Source organism: Maniola jurtina, chromosome 27, assembly GCF_905333055.1.
Source record: "Maniola jurtina chromosome 27, ilManJurt1.1, whole genome shotgun sequence".
Taxonomy (NCBI): domain Eukaryota; kingdom Metazoa; phylum Arthropoda; class Insecta; order Lepidoptera; family Nymphalidae; genus Maniola; species Maniola jurtina.
Genome location: NC_060055.1, coordinates 417,690 through 436,493, shown reverse-complemented (window position 1 = coordinate 436,493; position 18,804 = coordinate 417,690). Strand labels below are relative to the sequence as shown.

At 37.6% G+C, this 18,804-nt stretch overlaps 1 protein-coding gene across 3 annotated transcripts; it reads left to right on the top strand.

Moving 5' to 3' along the window:
• The first annotated feature begins 3,293 nt into the window (after positions 1 to 3,293).
• On the top strand, positions 3,294 to 18,540 carry LOC123879172 (aldo-keto reductase AKR2E4-like). 3 transcript variants are annotated; one of them, XM_045926759.1, is made up of 7 exons: positions 3,294 to 3,379; positions 7,873 to 7,968; positions 8,798 to 8,980; positions 10,588 to 10,704; positions 11,398 to 11,565; positions 16,434 to 16,628; positions 17,564 to 18,540. In XM_045926759.1, exons 2-7 carry the CDS (start codon positions 7,873 to 7,875, stop codon positions 17,783 to 17,785), a joined length of 981 nt encoding a protein of 326 aa, XP_045782715.1. In that variant the 5' UTR covers positions 3,294 to 3,379; the 3' UTR covers positions 17,786 to 18,540. The 3 variants fall into 3 exon arrangements, with proteins under 3 accessions (XP_045782715.1, XP_045782716.1, XP_045782714.1); XM_045926760.1 differs by lacking the exon at positions 3,294 to 3,379 and adding an exon at positions 4,697 to 4,738; XM_045926758.1 differs by lacking the exon at positions 3,294 to 3,379 and adding an exon at positions 6,419 to 6,807.
• Positions 18,541 to 18,804: the final 264 nt, after the last annotated feature.

Sequence of the window (18,804 nt, the reverse complement as noted above, 5' to 3'; positions counted from 1 at the left end):
AAAGTGCTCCGCAACTTGGATGTGAACAAGGCCAGCGGTCCAGACGGGATACCAGCTATAGTCTTGAAGATCTGTGCTCCCGAGTTGTCTCCTGTCCTAACACGCGTGTATCGCCTCTCTCTAAAAACTGCTCAAGTCCCAAAAGCTTGGAAGCTTGCCAACGTACAGCCGGTCCCCAAAAAGGGAAGTCGTGCCGACCCGGCCAACTACAGGCCTATCGCAATCACCTCCATTCTTTGTAAAAGTTTGGAGCGTGTATTGAATAACAGGCTACTGGCATACCTCGAAGAAAATGACCTCTTGTCGGATCAACAGTACGGGTTCAGACGTAATCGGTCCACAGGAGATCTTTTAGTGTATGCCACGCACATCTGGGGTGAGGCCATCGAGAAATATGGTGAAGCACTAGCTGTCTCACTTGACGTCTCGAAGGCTTTCGACCGGGTTTGGCATGAAAGCCTTTTAAGCAAGCTTCCGGCTTACGGGATACCCACCAGTCTCTGCGACTGGATATCAGATTTCCTGAGCGGACGATCATTTCGAGTAGTCGTAGATGGCTCCTCATCTGATCTAATGGCAATTAATGCCGGTGTCCCTCAGGGATCAGTTCTCTCTGCAACACTTTTTTTGCTGCACATAAACGACGTGCTAAAACCCGGTATCTTTGGGTACGCGGACGACAGCACCGTTACAGAGAGATATATATCCGGTCCCCGTGCAAGTGGAGCTAAGATCCTAGAGCATAGAAAGGCCTTGGTTGAACGCGTTGATTTGACATTGAAGGAGGTGTCCGACTGGGGGGACGCCAATCTTGTCAAATTTAACGCCACCAAAACGCAAGCGTGTTTATTCACCGCGAAACGGAGTTCATTCCCACTTACTCCGACTTTCCGAAGTATACCCGTTCCGATTACCGGTAGTGTTGAGCTTCTAGGAATCAACATTTCGTCCAATCTCAACTTTGGACAATGCATCGAATCCAAGGCAAAAACAGCTGGCAAGAAACTTGGCATCCTCAACAAAGTCAAGCGGTACTTCACGCCGGAACAGCTTCTCACCCTGTACCAAGCTCAAGTTCGATCGTGCATGGAGTACTGCAGCCATTTATGGGATGGCTCTGCCAAGTACCAGCTCGAAGCATTGGATTCGGTGGATCGCCGAGCTAGAAGACTCATTGGTGACGAAGCACTGATGAATACTAAACTCCAAAGTTTAGAACATCGGCGTAAAGTTGCCAGTCTATCGGTATTCTACAGGATATATTTCGGAGAGTGTGCACAAGAACTCTTTGACCTGGTTCCTCCTTCACCTTTCTACCATCGTACTGCCAGGCATCGTCAAAGTCTGCATCCGTACGTAGTCGAAATTCCTCGAACACGTACGAAACGATTTGCTTCCTCTTTCCTAATTCGAACCGCTAGGATATGGAACGCCCTTCCGGCGTCAGTTTTCCCTTCCACCTATAATATGGGTACCTTCAAGTCAAGAGTGAATAGGCACCTTCTAGGCAAGCGCGCTCCATCTTAGGCTGCATCATCACTTGCTAGCAGGTCTGATTGCAGCCAAGCGCTAGTCTATACAATTTAAAAAAAAAAAAAAAAAAAAAAAAAAAAAAAAACAGTTTTTTTAATATTTTTTATTCCTATACAAGTTAGCCGTTTACTGCGATCTCACAATGGTAAGTGATGATGCAATCTAAGGTGGTAATGGGCTAACTTGAAAGGGGTATGTTAGTTTCATTGAACCCCTCTTCCAACATCAATGGTGGGCTCCTTCTTAGACTATGGCGCGTTTGGAACCCTCGTAGCCTTAGTTTTAAGTCTGCGTAATAAATTATCAGTTATCTTACAAAATTCGACAATTAATTGACAATCAAAAACTGTACGATGTGTGCAATGGTAGAGAGTAAAGATGAGATAGAATAGAATAGAATTAAATTTATTCGTTGAATCAACACACAGGTAATATAAACACTGACGCTTAAAATATAAAACTTAAAATATAAAATATAAAACTTAAAAACTAACTTAACTTAAACATAGTGTTGTGTACAACCTACTATGTGTTGTGCCAACGAAAAGGCTCGAAGTCAGCTTAAAGATGTATATTCCTTTAATTGAACATCTCCTGAGGATGCTCCGGTGTCGGGGCGAAACGTGCGTCGAGTGGGGTTGGGATTTGTGTCGTGCTGCGTGGTGGTGGTGCGTGTGGCTTTGCTTGGTGGCTGGCTTTTCCTGCATGTTCCTGAGTTTGTTGTGGGCTCTTCTTAGACTTGGGCGCGTTTGGAACCCTCGTAGCTTTAGTTTTAAGTTACGTAATTAATTATCACCATTATATCGTACAAATTTAACAATTTGACCATCAAAAGGAGTACAATTGTACCTACTTTGAATAAATGATTTTGACTTTGACTTTGAATTTATCAGTGGGAGGGTGGATAGTTATCATTAATACTTGTAAACGTCTAATTGAATAAAAATAATTTGAATTTGAATTTACAACTTCTCCCACTGGCAATGATGACTGGTAGAGATCTCTTATAGAAACAAATACTTCTTTGTCCACTTTCATCCTCTTACTTTCATTAATTTTTGGTGCAAGTTACAACTAATCACACTAATATTGTAATGGCGAAAGTTTGCGTGTATGTATTTGTGTGTATATGTTTGTTACTCCTTCACGCAAAAACTGCTGGATGGATTTGGCTGAAATTTAGAATGGAGATAGATTATACCCTAAATTAGCACATAAGCTACTTTTTATTTCGGAAAAATTGAAGAGTTCTCACGGGATTTAAAAAACCTACATCCACATCCACGCGAACGAAGTCGCGGGCATCAGCTAGTGCTATGATAAAGTTAAATTAAATAAAAGGAACTTGTTTTCATACAATCTTTCTTCGCGACTGTATCGACGCAAGTTTGTTTAGAAATAAACCACAGTTCCGCGTCCGTTCTTCAGTTATTACTCAAAAGTTTTCTTTTCATTTTCATGTTTTCTTTGAAAAAAAAAACTTGAAATTTGGTTTTTTACGAGGTAAGTAGGGGATTTTTTTTAGTAATAAATAGCAAGCAAATGAGCAGGCGGGTCACCTGATGTTAAGTGATTACAGCCGCCCATGAACATTTGCAGCACCAGAGGAACCGCCGATGGGTTGCCGCCTTTCAGGAATAAATTTGTTGGTCCGCCCCTTGAATAACCCCATGTTGTAATCTAGTGGGAACACCGCCGATGGGAGTTGATTCCACAGTTTGCATGTGCGTGGAAAAAAGGATCTGGCACAACGGGCGGTCGAAGTGCACCAGCCACCCAGGTGGTGAGGGTGAAATTGCTTGCGGTGGCGTGCGGTGCGGTTGTAGAAGAAGGAAGCTGGAATGAGGTAAAACAGCTCTTCAGAGCACCATTATAAAGGCGATAGAACACACAAGGAGAGCTTTAGCTATCGCTTAGATTATTTTGTTGTTCTTTTATTAGAATTAAGATTAGATTAAAACCTAATTTTCAAGATGTGACCCTGACATTGGTCACGGGGCGATATCTTTATTAAGTTTTTTATCAACCCCACATATTATTATTACGTACCTACCTACTTAGTATCCATACATACTTCCATACTAATATTATAAATGCGGAAGTGTGTCCATCTGTCTGTCTGTTAGCTTTTCACGGTTCAACAGTTGATCCGATTTTGATGCAATTTGGCACACAGTTAGCTTACATACCGGGGAAGGACATAGCTACTTTTTATCCCGGAAAATCAACGAGTTCCCAAGGGATTCTTAAAGGCCCATCCCTTTAACCGATTTATATGAAACTAGAGGATGCCCGCGACTCCATCCGCGTGGATTTAGGTTTTTTAAGATCCCATGAGAACTGTTTGCCTATGTCAATTTCAGGGACAATTTTCATACAAATCGGTTAAGCGAATGGGGTTTTGGGAATCCCGTGGGAACTCTTTGATTTTCTGGGATAAAAAGTAGCCTATGTCCGGGATATAAGCTAACTTTGTACCAAATTTCGTCAGAATCGGTTAAACAGACAGACAGACAGACACACTTTCGCATTTAAAAGATTAGTATGGATATGGATTTGGTACAGACGTAGCTTGCACCCGACAGGAGCAGCTTTTTATCCCGGAAAATCCGGAAAAAAATTGAGTTCCGGGATTTTTAAAAGCCTAAATCCACGCGGACGAATTCGCGAGCATTACCTAGTAGTACATAAATTTATGATTTATGTGTGCTTGATGCCATAATCTTGATAATTACTTATAAAACTATTTGATTCTACCATCATCATCATCATCATCATGATATCTCGGGTCGCGTCGGCTCACTTCCAACTTTTGAGGCCAAGGTCTCCTCCCAGAATGACAATGTAATAGGGCACAGTCCACCCAGGGCGGATTGGCACTCTTGAAAATATTATGGAAATACTCTCTAGCATGCAGGTTTCCTAGGGACGGACTACTTAACAAAATTCCGCAATCAATTTTGGTCTTACCTTACACACGTTTAAAAAATCTATTCAAAATATTATGCTTTTGAAAAAAGCATATTGATAAAAGAGCGTGGATTTGACCTGCAGCCCGCTCCAGCAATGCGCGAGACTTCAATTACTTTTATACATGGCATAATATCATTGTATATCAAATCTTTGAAAAGAGCAACCGCCGAGTTTCTTGCTGGTTCTTCTCGGTAGGAAAGGCATTCCAAACCAGCGGAATTCGCATTCAAAAGTAGGTACTTATAAACCATTTTTTAATTCCGTTATAGTTAGTTCTAAACAGTTTTGCGTTTCTAGTGATAAGTTTTGTGAATCATATTATGAGGGCATTACTCTTTGTTAGAGATTATTTTAGTTGTAAGTGCTTTAGTAAAAACCTTTTAATTGTAATTGTTATTAAATAAAAAACCGGCCAAGTGCGAGTCAGACTCGCGCACTGAGAGTTCCGTACTCGGGTATTTTTTTCGACATTTCGCACGTTAAATCAAAAACTATTGAACATAAAAATATAAAAAAATCTGTTATAGAATGAAAAGGTAAAGCCCTTTCATATGATACTCCATGCACTTGGTATAGTTATCTTACTTTGAAAATTGAAACATATTTTTTTTTTTTTTAATGATGTATAACCACAAATTCGCAGTTTTCAGATTTATTCCTGTACTTGTGCTATAAGACCTACCTACCTACCAAATTTCATGATTCTAGGTCAACGGGAAGTACCCTATAGGTTTCTTGACAGACACGACGGACAGACAGACAGACAGACAACAAAGTGATCTTATAAGGGTTCCGTTTTTCCTTTTGAGGTACGGAACTCTAAAAAAACTAATTTAAAATCAGTTCATTAGTTTAGGAGCTACGATGCCACAGACAGATACACAGATACACACGTCAAACTTACAACAAGCGTGGTTGGGACCGAACCCCCGACCTCCCGAAGGAGAGCAACGTCTTAAACACTAAGCTATCATGGCTTCGAATGGGAATCGGATTTCGTACGCTTCGCATTACTCATGTTACAACATAATTAAATTTTATATAGAGCGTAATATGATATCCTTAGGTACTAACTACTAACTTACCTAATAATGCTATAGTGTAAATTAAAAATTTATAACACCCCCGACAAGTGAAGGTTACAGTAACTAGAAAAGAGCTGATAACTTTCACACCGCTGAACCGATTTTCTTGGATTATAACTAAGAACACTCTCGATCAAGCCACCTTTCAAACAAAAAAAAAACTAAATTAAAATCGGTTCATTAGTTTAGGAGCTGCGATGCCACAGACAGATACACAGATACACATGTTAAACTTATAACACCCCTCTTTTTGGGTCGGGGGTTAATAAAATGGTATGTAATAAGTAAGGATACTTTTTTTTTGTTTTGAATTCCTCAATCTACTCGATCAGAATTCAGAAGTAGGTGAAATACTTCTAAGGTACCTAGGTCCCAAGACGTCGGGCGAGTTCCCATCCTAAATGTCGTCGACATTCCATCTACACGCACGAAACGTTTTGCGTCTTCATTCCTCATACGCATGGCTAAGGTTTGTAATATAAATACTCTTCCGTGATCTGTGTTTCCTACCAATTACAATCCGGGTATCTTTAAAACAAGAGTGAATATATAAGCACCTTCTAGGTAAACGCGTCCTATAGGCCACATAATCACTTTCCGTCAGGTGTGATTGTGGTCAAGCGCCTGCCTACATGAATAACTTTTAAACGGCTGTACCAATTTTTTTGGATTATAGCTAAGAACACTCTCGATCAAGCCACCTTTCAAACAAAATAAGCTATTTTAAAATTGGTTCATTTGTTTAGGCGCTACGATGCCACAGACAGATACACAAATACACACGTCAAACTTATAAAACCCCTCTTTTTGGGTCGGGGGTTAAAAAAGGTAGGTAATATAGTTCGTTTGTAAACCCAGTGGGTTTGAGGTTCCTTACCAGCTTCTCTCAGTAGAATCATTCCGAATCGGTAGTCGAGTGAAGAATTATAGACATGAAATAAATTTTAGATGTTGATATGTCAGTCTGTCAGTCAACTTAAATAGGTAAGTTCATGACATTGGTCTCAAGTTAACAGTCTTTATTATCAAGTCAAGAGAACAACAGACATACATTATAACTTTGTAATTACCTATGAATATAGATAAGAAAATTGATATCAAAACTTATTACATTACAATACAACACTTGTATAAAGCTCATCAAAGAAAGTCATTGTAATTCGTGTTTGTATTGAGTATGGACGTATTCTCAATTTGTTTTGTGGTTTTTACACTGGTAAGTAACTTGTTAAACTTTACATTACTTACCCACTTACCTTGAATTTGTAACTTTAAACAGGCCAAAATAAAACTGAACACTCTTTTCGTAAAAACTTTAGTAAAATCTACACTTTTCTGTCTTTTTGTTTGAATCACAAATCCGTACTTAATATTATAAATGCGAAAGTGTCTGTCTGTCTGTCCATCTGTCTGTCTGTCTGTCTGTCGGTCTGTCTGCTACCTTTTCACGGCCTAACAGTTTAACCGATTCTGACGAAATTCGGTACGGAGTTAGCTTATATCCCTGGGACGGACATAGGCTACTTTTTATTCCGGAAAATCAAACAGTTCCCACGGGATTCCTAAAGACCCATCCGCTTAACCAATTTGTATGAAATTTAGTACCGAGGTAGCTTCCGTCCATGTAATTGACATAGGTAACTTTTTATCCCGGAAAATCAAACAGTTCCCACGGGATCTTTAAAAAGCTAAATCCACGCGGACGAATTCGCGGGCATCCTCTATTATATATTATCGCAGCGAAATAGCATAACCCGGGAGTTGACCATATCCCTAAGGGATATGGCTAACTCCCGGGAGATGTTAAAACGACAACTCAATTAGACCATTTCACTAAACAAATCTAAAAATAAAAAATATAAAAAGTTGCCTATGTCAATAACATGGATGCAAGCTACCTCAGTACCAAACATGCAAACAGTTTTAAGCGGGTAGGATTTTAGGAATCCCGTGGGAACTCTTTGATTTTCCGGGATAAAAAGTAGCCTATGTCCGTCCCCGGGATATAAGCTAACTCTGTACCAAACGTCAGAATCGGTTAAACTGTTGCGCCGTGAAAAGGTAGCAGACAGACAGACAGACACATTTTCGCATTTATAATATTATAAGTATGGATACAAAAAAAATAGAACCTAAGTGAATTAGCGTCTGGCTCAAATTTTGTTTATTCCACTTTATTCGGTACTTATATGAATTTACATCTGATTTGATTAGATTCAAAAACAAAGGTTGTAATAAAATATATTGAACTTTATTCTGCTTTCAATGCTTTTTTTTTCAGATGAGTGTATGTCTCGCAAAAGTACCAAAATACGAATTAAATGACGGCAGAGAAATACCTGCTATAGCGTTGGGAACTTACCTAGGATATGATAAGGTGAAATAACTTGTATGTAGGTTTGTATTTTTGTGTGTTCCACCGTAGCGCCTAAACTACTGAGCCGATTTTGATGAATCAGGTATCAATCGATTCGTTATTATGATCCGAGTAACATAGGCTATACGAAATAATCGGCCAAGTGCGAGTCAGACTCGCGCACTGAGGGCTCCGTGCTCGGGTATTATGCATAAAAATAAATAAAAATCTGTTTTAGAATGTACAGGTAAAGCCCTTTCATATGATACCCCACTTGGTATTGTTATCTTACTTTGAAAATTGATACATATTTTTTTTAATGATGTAACCACAAATTCGGGATTTTCAGATTTATTCCTTTACTTGTGCTATTAGATCTACCTACCTGCCAAATTTCATGGTTCTAGGTCAACGAAAAGTACCCTATAGGTTTCTTAACAGACACGACAGACGGACAAACAGACAGACAGACAACAAAGTGATCCTATAAGAGTTCCGGAACTTTTGAGGTACGGAACCCTAAAAAATCGAAATGACGGATGGAACATTCAAAAAAGCGAAGATCTCCTAGCATTTTTTGCTGTTGTTGTACATTTTTAACCCCCGACCCAAAAAGAAGGGTGTTATAAGTTTGACTTGTGTATCTGTGTATCTGTCTGTGGCTCCTAAACGAATGAACCGATTTCAATTTAGTTTTTTTTTGTCTGAAAGGTGGCTTGATCGAGAGTGCTAGTAGTAGTTATAATCTAAGAAAATCGGTTCAGCCGTTTGAAAGTTATCAGCTCTTTTCTAGTTACTGTAACCTTCACTTGTCGGGGGTGTTATACATTTTTAATTTACACTTGTACAGAATGGGGTAGTGAAATCAATAAACAAACAGCTCAGAAATGTAATATTGCAAGCTATAGACGTAGGATACCGTCATTTCGACACAGCGTCCATTTACGACACCGAAGAGGAAATTGGGGAGGCTATTAGAATGAAGATTGACGAAGGAGCTGTGAGAAGAGAGGATATATTTATAACTACTAAGGTAATTAACAACAGGGATGGTGCGGCTTGTGAAGCGGCTGAAAATAGCTAAAGCATGTAAATACAGGGGTCTAGGCTCCGAATATAATTTTGTTCCATTCGGTGTCGAGACCCTTGGTCCGTGGGTTCCTAACGCTATAAGGCTTTTTAACAGGGCTCTCTCCGTCACTCGTTTATGCTCGTTTCATACAATCGTAGTTCCAATTTCATTTGAATACTAAGCAACCAAAGTCCATGAAATTTTGCAGACATATTCTAGAAACTAATATCTGTGTCTGTGGTGTTTTAGATTTTTCTAAAAATATGTAGTTTTAAAATTACAGGGGCTCAAAGGTTTGTATGAAAATTTTTATGACCGCGTAACTTTGAAACCGAATATTTTAACAGAAATCTGGAAAACCACAGACATAGATATTAGTTTCTAGAATATGTCTGCAAAATTGCATAGACTTTGGTTGCTTAATATTCAAATGAAATTGGAACTACGACTGTATGAAACGAGTGACGGAGAGAGCCCTCTTAAGGAAATAGCAAAAAGGTTAGTCGACATCACAGGAGACCGAAGAGCTGGCAGCTACCTCGGACAAAGAATTAGTCTAGACTCTAGCCATTCAAAGGGGGAACGCTGCCAGTATCTTCGGAACCTTGCCTAAAGGGACTCCTTTTATTTATATATTTTAGTTATTATCTATACTAATATTATAAAGAGGAAACCTTTGTATTTTTGTATGTTTGTATTGAATAGGCTCAAAAACTACTGGACCGATTTCAAAATTTCTTTTACCATAACTTAGAGGGATTCTTCCGAATCCGTATAGGCTATATTTTATCCCGGAAAATAGAAAAAATAAATGTCCACCCGTGCGAAGCCGGGGCGGGTCGCTAGTAATATTATATTTTCTAAGGTAATTTATATATCAGATGTCTAAGGTCATAGTTCTACGTTCGCATTCAACACTGACCGAAGATAGCCCTACGTCCATCCTACGGACCACCGTGATCAACTATTTTTAACCCCCGACCCAAAAACAGGGGTGTTATAAGTTTGACGTGTGTATCTGTGTATCTGTCTGTGGCATTGTAGCTCCTAAACTAATGAATCGATTTTAATTTCGGGTTTTTTGTTTGTTAGAATGGCTTGATCGAGAGTGTTCTTAGCTATAATCCAAAAAAATCGGTTTAGCTGTTTGAAAGTTATCAGCTCTTTTCTAGTTACTGTAACCTTCACTTGTCGGGGGGGTGTTATAAATTTTTAATTTACAGTAATTGTTGTATGTAGAGCTCCAAGCCATTGCATTTTTACATACATGTATTAGTTAGTAATCATCAACTTAGCCCTTGACAGCAATCTCACTTGGTGCTAAGTGATGATGCAGTCTAAGATGGAAGCGGGTTTCTACACGGCATCGTACTGAAACCCTAAATAGCTTGGCGGCACGGCTTTGCTGGCATGGTTGTAACTAGCCACCGCCAAAGCCTCCCACCAAACCAGAAATTTAGAAATTCTAACCCCTGTACCTTAATAGTTAAAAAACATATCTATGGTTAAAAATTACAAAACCGCTTATCTTATATATGTGCTGTATTAAAATATGTGTTATGTTTTAGTTATGGAATACGCATCACAGAAGGAACCAAGTCACAAAAGCAGTGAGGGAGTCCTTAACTAAATTTGGCCTTGATTTCATAGATTTGTACCTGATGCATTGGCCTATAGGACTTAATGTAAGTAAAATTAGTGTTCCGTACTCAAAGGTGACAAGATATAGTTGAAAACTAAAACCCGACTGCGATCGTCTTACGGCCAAATTAATGCTAAATCTATCTTTAACTTGTCGATAAGTTACTTAACAACGCTGTTATTTTTAAAAAGACTTTTGACGAATAACAACATTGCTAAACTTAACTTATCGACAGATTACAGATAGATTGATTATTATTAATTTCGGCCGTTGATAAACGCTGAAATATTATAGTAAAATTGTTTTTCTGTCGCTTGGTATATTTTAATGTTGTAGTACATTTATATTTACTAACTCCGAATTTTCTCCTCTTTCATTTGACACCCCACTCGATACAATGGCAAAAAAAATGTTGGAGACCCCCACTTTTTTCATGTAAGATCCGTTAGGTCAATTTTTTTCGTATAAAATGTAGCCTATGTCGCCCGGACCTTTACGACGAATCGATTCACACCACATTCATCAAAATCGGCCCAGTAGTTTAAGCGCTACGGACACACATACGGATACACATTTTGGATACAAACATACACACACATAACGGGCGGTCGAAGTGCACCAGGCACCCAGGTGGTGAGGGTGAAATTGCTTGCGGTGGCGTGCGGTGCGGTTGTAGAAAAAGGAGGGTGGAATGAGGTCAAACAGCTCTTCAGAGCATTGTAGTATCAACTTTCAGGAGGACTATTCGTATACCGATGTGGACTATTTGGAGACCTGGCGAGGAATGGAAGACGCCCATCAGCTCGGCTTAGTCAAGTCCATTGGTCTGTCCAACTTCAATAAGACACAGCTTGAGAGAGTCATTACAAGAGGCAGTGTTAAACCAGCGGCATTACAGATTGAGGTAACTATACCTTTTTTATTCAGGTACAAGTTAGCCGTTGACTGAAATCTCACCTGGTGGTAAGTGATGATGCAGTCTAAGGTGGAAGCGAGCTAACCTGGGAAGGGTATGGCAGTTTTTAGGGTTCCGTACCTCAAAAGGAAAAACGGAACCCTTGTAGGATCACTTTGTTGTCTGTCTGTCTGTCCGTCCGTCCGTCCGTCGTGTCTGTCAAGAAAAACTAACCCGTTGACCTAGTTCTATATACACGCCACACACTAAACGCATGTGCATAACCGTGCCACGTGAATATGATCATTAAGGTGCTACACGACTTACGGCGTATGACTGTACATTATCAAAGTCAAAGTCAAAATCATTTATTCAAAGTAGGTACAATTGTACTCCTTTTGATGGTTGCAATTGTTAAATTTGTACGATATAGTGGTGATAATTTAAATTCTCAGTTAATATTACATTTTATGCAATCTAAACAAATACAAAAAAACTATGGTAAAACTAAGTTACTAAGTTTTGTTATACTATTGCTTTATATTTTGCATTTATTATTGACATACTGCTGTGATTTAGGCACCAAAACCTGTAGGAAAATTGTTATAGAATACTTAAGGCACTATTTAAACCACTTATTAAAAATTATTACAATATTTTATGATAAAACTGAATTGATAAGTTTTATTACTCTAATGATACTTTATGTTCTAAATTATGACAAGCTACATTTTCTACTGTCATGGTGCTATAATAATAATTTAAACACTGAAAAATACAAGATAAAATATGTAATAGGTGTGACAAATGATGTGAATATAAGTGTGATAAAATATTTAAGGCACTTATTTAAAGCTATAACACTATTTTATCATAAAATTAAGTTAATTAATTTCACTATACTACTACTACCATATGTTCTAAATTATGATAAACTAATAAAAAATCTGTAACTCTTCATTTTTTGCACACAGATAAACTACTAAGACTCAGCATAGGACTGTATATTTTATACCCCACCAACATGATAATGTCTGGTATATTAGTTATAATGTTATGCAAGGTTTTTGTAAGTTGTAAGCTGGCCATACCAGTTGTAAGAGAGTTAATACAATTTATAATGAGTATGTTGATTTTGAATCACATAAGCTCAAAAATTGAACTCAATGGCATAAATTGTAATAATAATTATAAAAGTTCGAGTAGGATGCATCCACACAGATATGCCAAACAGATCTATACTTTCCTATCTAAACTATTATGTTGTTATCTTAACTACATTAAATACTACAAATCATTGGAATCATACTCAACAAAAAACATTTTTATAGGTACAATTAAAACTAAACAACATAAACTTTTAGTATATTTTTATCACTTTTTAAATTCAATCATAACATACAGAACAGTTTAACATCTGATATTGATCAGCATACCTCAGTGCCGTGTACGGCAGTGGCTGATCCTGACACATTTTATAATACTTATATGTTAAGCAATAATACTACCTCACAGTACTTAAATATATTAACCATGAATATTAGGAGTATAAACAAGAACCTTGATGATTTCCTTGTCTTCATAACACGATTACAAATAAAACCTGACATACTCGTTTTAACTGAATGTTGGACACAGCATATAGTGAATCCTCCACAAGTTGATGGTTATTCGAGCTCTCACACAAAAAATAATCATAATCAAAATGATGGAGTTATTGTATACATTAGAACACATATACATGCCTCGACTTTTGAAGCTTCAATTTCAGAGGCCAACTGTCTTATAATTACTTTCAAGGATATTCATATTATAGCTTTATACCGTCCAGCAGGCTTTCGTAACCCGCAACTGTTTTTGGAATCTCTTGGTACGTTTTTGGAAAGCAAAAAATATAGGCGAATCATCTTAACTGGAGACTTAAACCTTGACCTTTTACCTGATAGTCACTGTTCTTATAGCCAAGAGTATCAAAATATTCTCGCTTTAAATGCTCTCATACCAGCTGTCAATTGTCCTACGAGAGAATTACGTTGTCTTGATCACTTTGCTATCAAAAACATAAACGATTCAAGAACTTTTGTCTTTGAACCTACAATAACAGACCATGCCCCTATTTTATTAAATTTAAAACTACGTAACAAAGTAATACACTCATCAACACAAAATGTAACTAGGCATATTCACAACTACAAAGCTATGGAGGAAAGCTTAACACAGTTAGACTGGGTAAACTATTTCAGCTCAAGTGACACTAATTTTGCAGCAAATTTCCTAGTTGACAATATTAAGGACATAATCATTAGTAATACACATGTCTCAACTGTTCCTAAAAAACTAAAACCTATTAAACCATGGATTAATTATAGCATTGTTAAATGTATGAAAAAAAGGGATAGCCTTCATAGAATATTTAAAAAATCTCCAACAGAACTAAATAAAATTACATATACGCAGTATAGAAATGCTTGTAACTCTTTACTGAAGTCACTTAAACGAAACTACTTACAAGGAAAGTTAAAACAAAATGCAGGTAATTCTAAAGGCACTTGGGACACAGTAAAAGAAATTTGTAACCTACCTACATCAAATGCGCCTGCTACAGCGTTGATAAATATCATGAACACCCCTAAGGAGTCATTAGCTCAGGTTAATAAATACTTTACTAGTATAGGGCATAACCTTGCAACTTCAATTATTAATAAATTGGGAGCGCAGTGCAAAAATAATAATCCCAATATGGCATCCGATGCACCCCTTAATTCACTAATGTTCTATCCCACTGATATATGCGAAATTCATAAAATTATCTTAAAGCTAAAATCTAGCAGTGCTCCAGGCCATGATCAAATAGCTACGTACTTTATTAAAAGATTTAAAAATCTACTCTTAGAACCCATAGTTCATCTGGTGAATTTAAGTTTATCTACTGGTGTTTTTCCTGATAGTTTCAAAAAAGCAGTCGTAATTCCAGTATATAAAAGTGGAGACAAAGAGTCAATTTCTAACTACAGACCTATATCGCTATTAAGTGTATTAAGTAAGATAGTGGAAAAAGTGGTGAACGCTAGACTAATAAAGTACCTTGAACAGAAAAATCTCCTTGGATCCAACCAATTCGGTTTTAGAGCCAATAGATCTACCTTGGACGCGGTACTAGAAGTGACTAATCATATTACAAAGTGCCTTGATAAGGGAAGGAAATGTATTGGTATTTTCCTTGACTTGCAAAAGGCCTTCGATACTGTGTCAATCCCTATCTTGCTTGACAGACTTTCCGACATGGGTGTTAGGGGTATTACATTAGACTGGTTCAAGAGCTACCTTAGGGATAGGCAACAATGCGTTAAAATTGGTAATGTTACCAGTGAATTTACTAACATTAGATATGGTGTCCCCCAGGGGAGTGTTCTGGGCCCCACCTTATTTCTTAGTTATATAAATCCACTTTGTAATCTGTCCCCAAAATCTGGACGCATATTTTGTTTTGCCGATGATACTGTGGTTTTATTTGAAGGCAGTGATTGGAAAGAAGTGAAGTTGCTTGCTGAAGAAGGTCTTAAGCAAATCACGACATGGTTAGAGGACAACCTACTTACAATCAACACCGTGAAAACAAAGTATGTGTGTTTCAGTACATCAATTCGGAATAACCCAGACAAAGACTTTAAACTTCCTATTCACACTTATCCTTGTAATCGGAAAAGTGGGCTAGACGCTTGTTGTAGCTGTGACATTTTAACCAAAGAGACAACTGTTAAATATCTTGGAATTACATTAGATGAACATCTTAGCTGGTCAACTCATATCCATAACACTTCTAATAAAATCAAGAAACTCATCCCATTATTTAGGAATCTAAGAGATATTGCCCCTATCGAAACAACTATGATGGTCTACAAGTCACTATGTCTTTCGATTATGACCTATTGCATATGTGCATGGGGTGGGGCTGGCAAAACTTTTATGTTGCGGCTAGAACGCGCTCACAGAACTTTACTTAAAACTATTTTTAAAAAACCATTTAGATATCCCACTGATGATTTATATAAAGAATGCAATGTACTTAATGTCCGACAACAATACTTATGTTCAATAATTTTGCGCTTCCACTCTAAAATTGATCCTTGCACTATAAACAATAGCAAAAGAGTAATCAAACTCCCTACACATTTTACAAATACATGCTTTGCTGGAACACAATTCGAATTTCGCTCATCATATGCATATAATATATTTAACAGGGTTAGCAAAGGTATCAACATAAGCAGAATAAATAAATTCGATCTAACCAGAGCAGTTAAAAGCTGGCTGGTAGCTAAGGGCTATGACGAAACAGAAAATATTTTAATAGTCAAGAAATAGCGCGCGAGCATACACACCGCACACACACACACACACACGCCCACATAAACAAACACAAGTACTTGTAGTAAACTTTGTACTCCTACCTTCTGCAATACAGGTATTTCCTAGTGCAGAAGGTAGGAATCTCAATCTTGATATGTAACCCATGTATAAGTATCAAATAAAAATTATTATTATTATTATTATTAATTAATTACGTAACTTAAAACTAAAGGCTACGAGGGTTTCAAGCGCGCCCAAGTCTGAGAAGAGCCCACAACAAAATCAGCCGGGTTTTCTTTTTTTTATTATCACCACTTTATAAAATCACATAAACTTATTAGAACTATCAAAGCTGATTCCCAAGCTTTCGTATCATTTAAATAATCCTTTACATTGTAATAGGATTTTCCAATCAGTTTCCGTTTTAGGAAAACTTTGAACTTATTGAGAGACATCTCCAATAAGTCTTCTGGAAGCTTACTATAAAAAGGTACACAGTTACCAATAAATGACTTGCTATCTTCCAGATACATCCCCAAATCCCGCAAACAGAGCTGGTGCGCTATGCACAGTCGCAAGGGGTTGTGGTGATGGGGTACAGCCCCTTTGGTTCACTGGTGATGAGGTACGGGGTCCACTTCCCCGGCCTCGACGGTCCAACTCTGGGAGACATAGCCGGGAAGTATGGCAAGACTCCTGCGCAGGTCTTGCTGAGATGGCTTGTAAGTTAACCTCTGTTTTTCATCATCTTCAAAGGTCTACAAGACTACAACCCTGGGTGAACCTTGGGTTTGGTCTTGGGTTGAGCTTTTTTTAACCCCCGACCCAAAAAGAGGGGTGTTATAAGTTTGACGTGTGTATCTGTGTATCTGTCTGTGGCATCGCAGCTCCTAAATTAATGAACCGATTTTAATATAGTTTTTTTGTTTGAAAGGTGGCTTGATCGAGAGTGTTCTTAGCTATAATCCAAGAAAATCGGTTCAGCCGTTTGAAAGTTATCAACTCTTTTCTAGTTACTGTAACCTTCACTTGTCGGGGGTGTTATAAATTTTTAATTTACACTTGTTAATTAATACATGTCATCCTTTCGACTAGACATGCGCTTGATTACAATCACACCGAATATATAGTAGGCGATGACTAATGATGCAGCCTATGGTGGAGCGCGCCTGCCTAGAAGGTGCTTAAATGCAATTTTCTTTTAAAGGTATTGCAGTGTTTTTAAACCAGTGTTTTTAGCCTTTTTCATGGCGCGGCCCTTTTAATAGGTATGGAATAAATCGTCCTCACGCTCTCCGCTATTTCTTACTTGTACCTAGTTTTTATGTTACATAATATTGAATCCATAAGTACCTACATCATTTTCACAATTGATGTAATGTATGAGAATAAATAAAGGACAGTTATTGGATTGTACCTAAATTAGATTTAGAAATTAATTAATTTTTTTTTAAATAAGAATATTAGCCAATCATGACTACTAATACTCCCCTTTTCCCTCCAATTAAGCGTAAAGCTTGTGTCAGGAGTGGGTACGACAATAGTGCAACGGTCGGGGTTTGAACCGCCGACCTTTCGGAAGTCAATCCGCTCCTCAACCGTTGAGCTATCGAGGCTTTCCTTTCACATTACATAGATTATGGTTTTCGATTTTCAGGTGGAGAGAAACATCATACCAATCCCAAAGACAGTGAAGTATTCCCGTCTAAAAGAAAACATCAACATATTCGACTTTCAGTTGACCCAAGAAGATATGCAGAAGATAAACCAGTTCGATGACGAAACCAGATACACTATGCCGTCGTTCTGGCAAACTCACCCTTATTATCCGTTCGAGAGGGTTGATAATCCTGTGCCTAACCCATTTAGAAGATCCTAAGTGAAGCACAAAATAATGAATAATGAGTACAGAAGATAGAGTTTGATGATGAGACTAGATTTACTGTGGCAAACCCACCCTTGTTACCAATCGAGAAGGTCGATAATCCTGTGGCTAGCTCCAACTACCTACGGAGTTAGCCACATGATTATCATGGCAATGTATGACGTGATTTCTAATATTACTCCGAAGAAAATATAAAAAAATTAGACTTTATACTTAGACCTAAGAATTTTCACACCTTTATTACCTGATACCTCCCAAAGCCACCATGATCCAAACTTCATAGGCGCTGATTGTTCGTTTCTGTTGAGGTCAATACGCAGATAAACTTTCAGCTTTTATAAAATAACGAAGTTCTGCCTCTCACGGGCTCTCTTTCAATAAGACTTAATAATATGACCATGATTTATGACTATGACTTATGACTACGTTGACTTTATGACTTATGACTATGATGACTTATGACTTATGACTGTGACTATGAAATAGAATGCATTTAATTATTTCATGTAGGACAGCATGTGCCATTCATGATACATGTCAAGACTCTACCACCGGTTCGTAAAGTAACTCTACTGAGAAGAGTCAGCAAGAAACTTAACAGTTGCTATTCTTTTGACTCATGACTATGACTTATTGATTTTATCTTAAAATATTTCCAGTGAAACGCAGAAAACATGTATAAAATATTAATAATTATACTTATGTAACTTTATTACTGTAGCGCTAACTGCAATAAAATAAATTAAGTAACTAAACTTAATCGTTATTTTTGTTCACATAGCCATTTTATTATTCAATAAAAAGTAGGTAAGTTGTTAGTACAAAACTCCTATAACTGCATCGTGAAAATTAATGAATTCAGACTTATGATATTATGTAGAATCATTAGCAGCCTATTGGCAGCAGCTGATGGCTTGTATAAGTTATTTCTCTTTGGGATATTTAAACTTCGCGCTGAAAATTATTGTCTATTCCTAGAAACATTTTTTTTTAACCTATGCCAATTTACTGTC

Excerpts from the sequence above, each read along its gene's own strand:
- LOC123879172 (XM_045926758.1), top strand. The coding sequence starts at position 6,769 with ATGGACGTATTCTCAATTTGTTTTGTGGTTTTTACACTG. Across the intron at positions 8,981-10,587 it reads ATATATTTATAACTACTAAG|TTATGGAATACGCATCACAG; the intron begins GTAATTAACAAC and ends GTTATGTTTTAG. Across the intron at positions 11,566-16,433 it reads CAGCGGCATTACAGATTGAG|ATACATCCCCAAATCCCGCA; the intron begins GTAACTATACCT and ends GCTATCTTCCAG.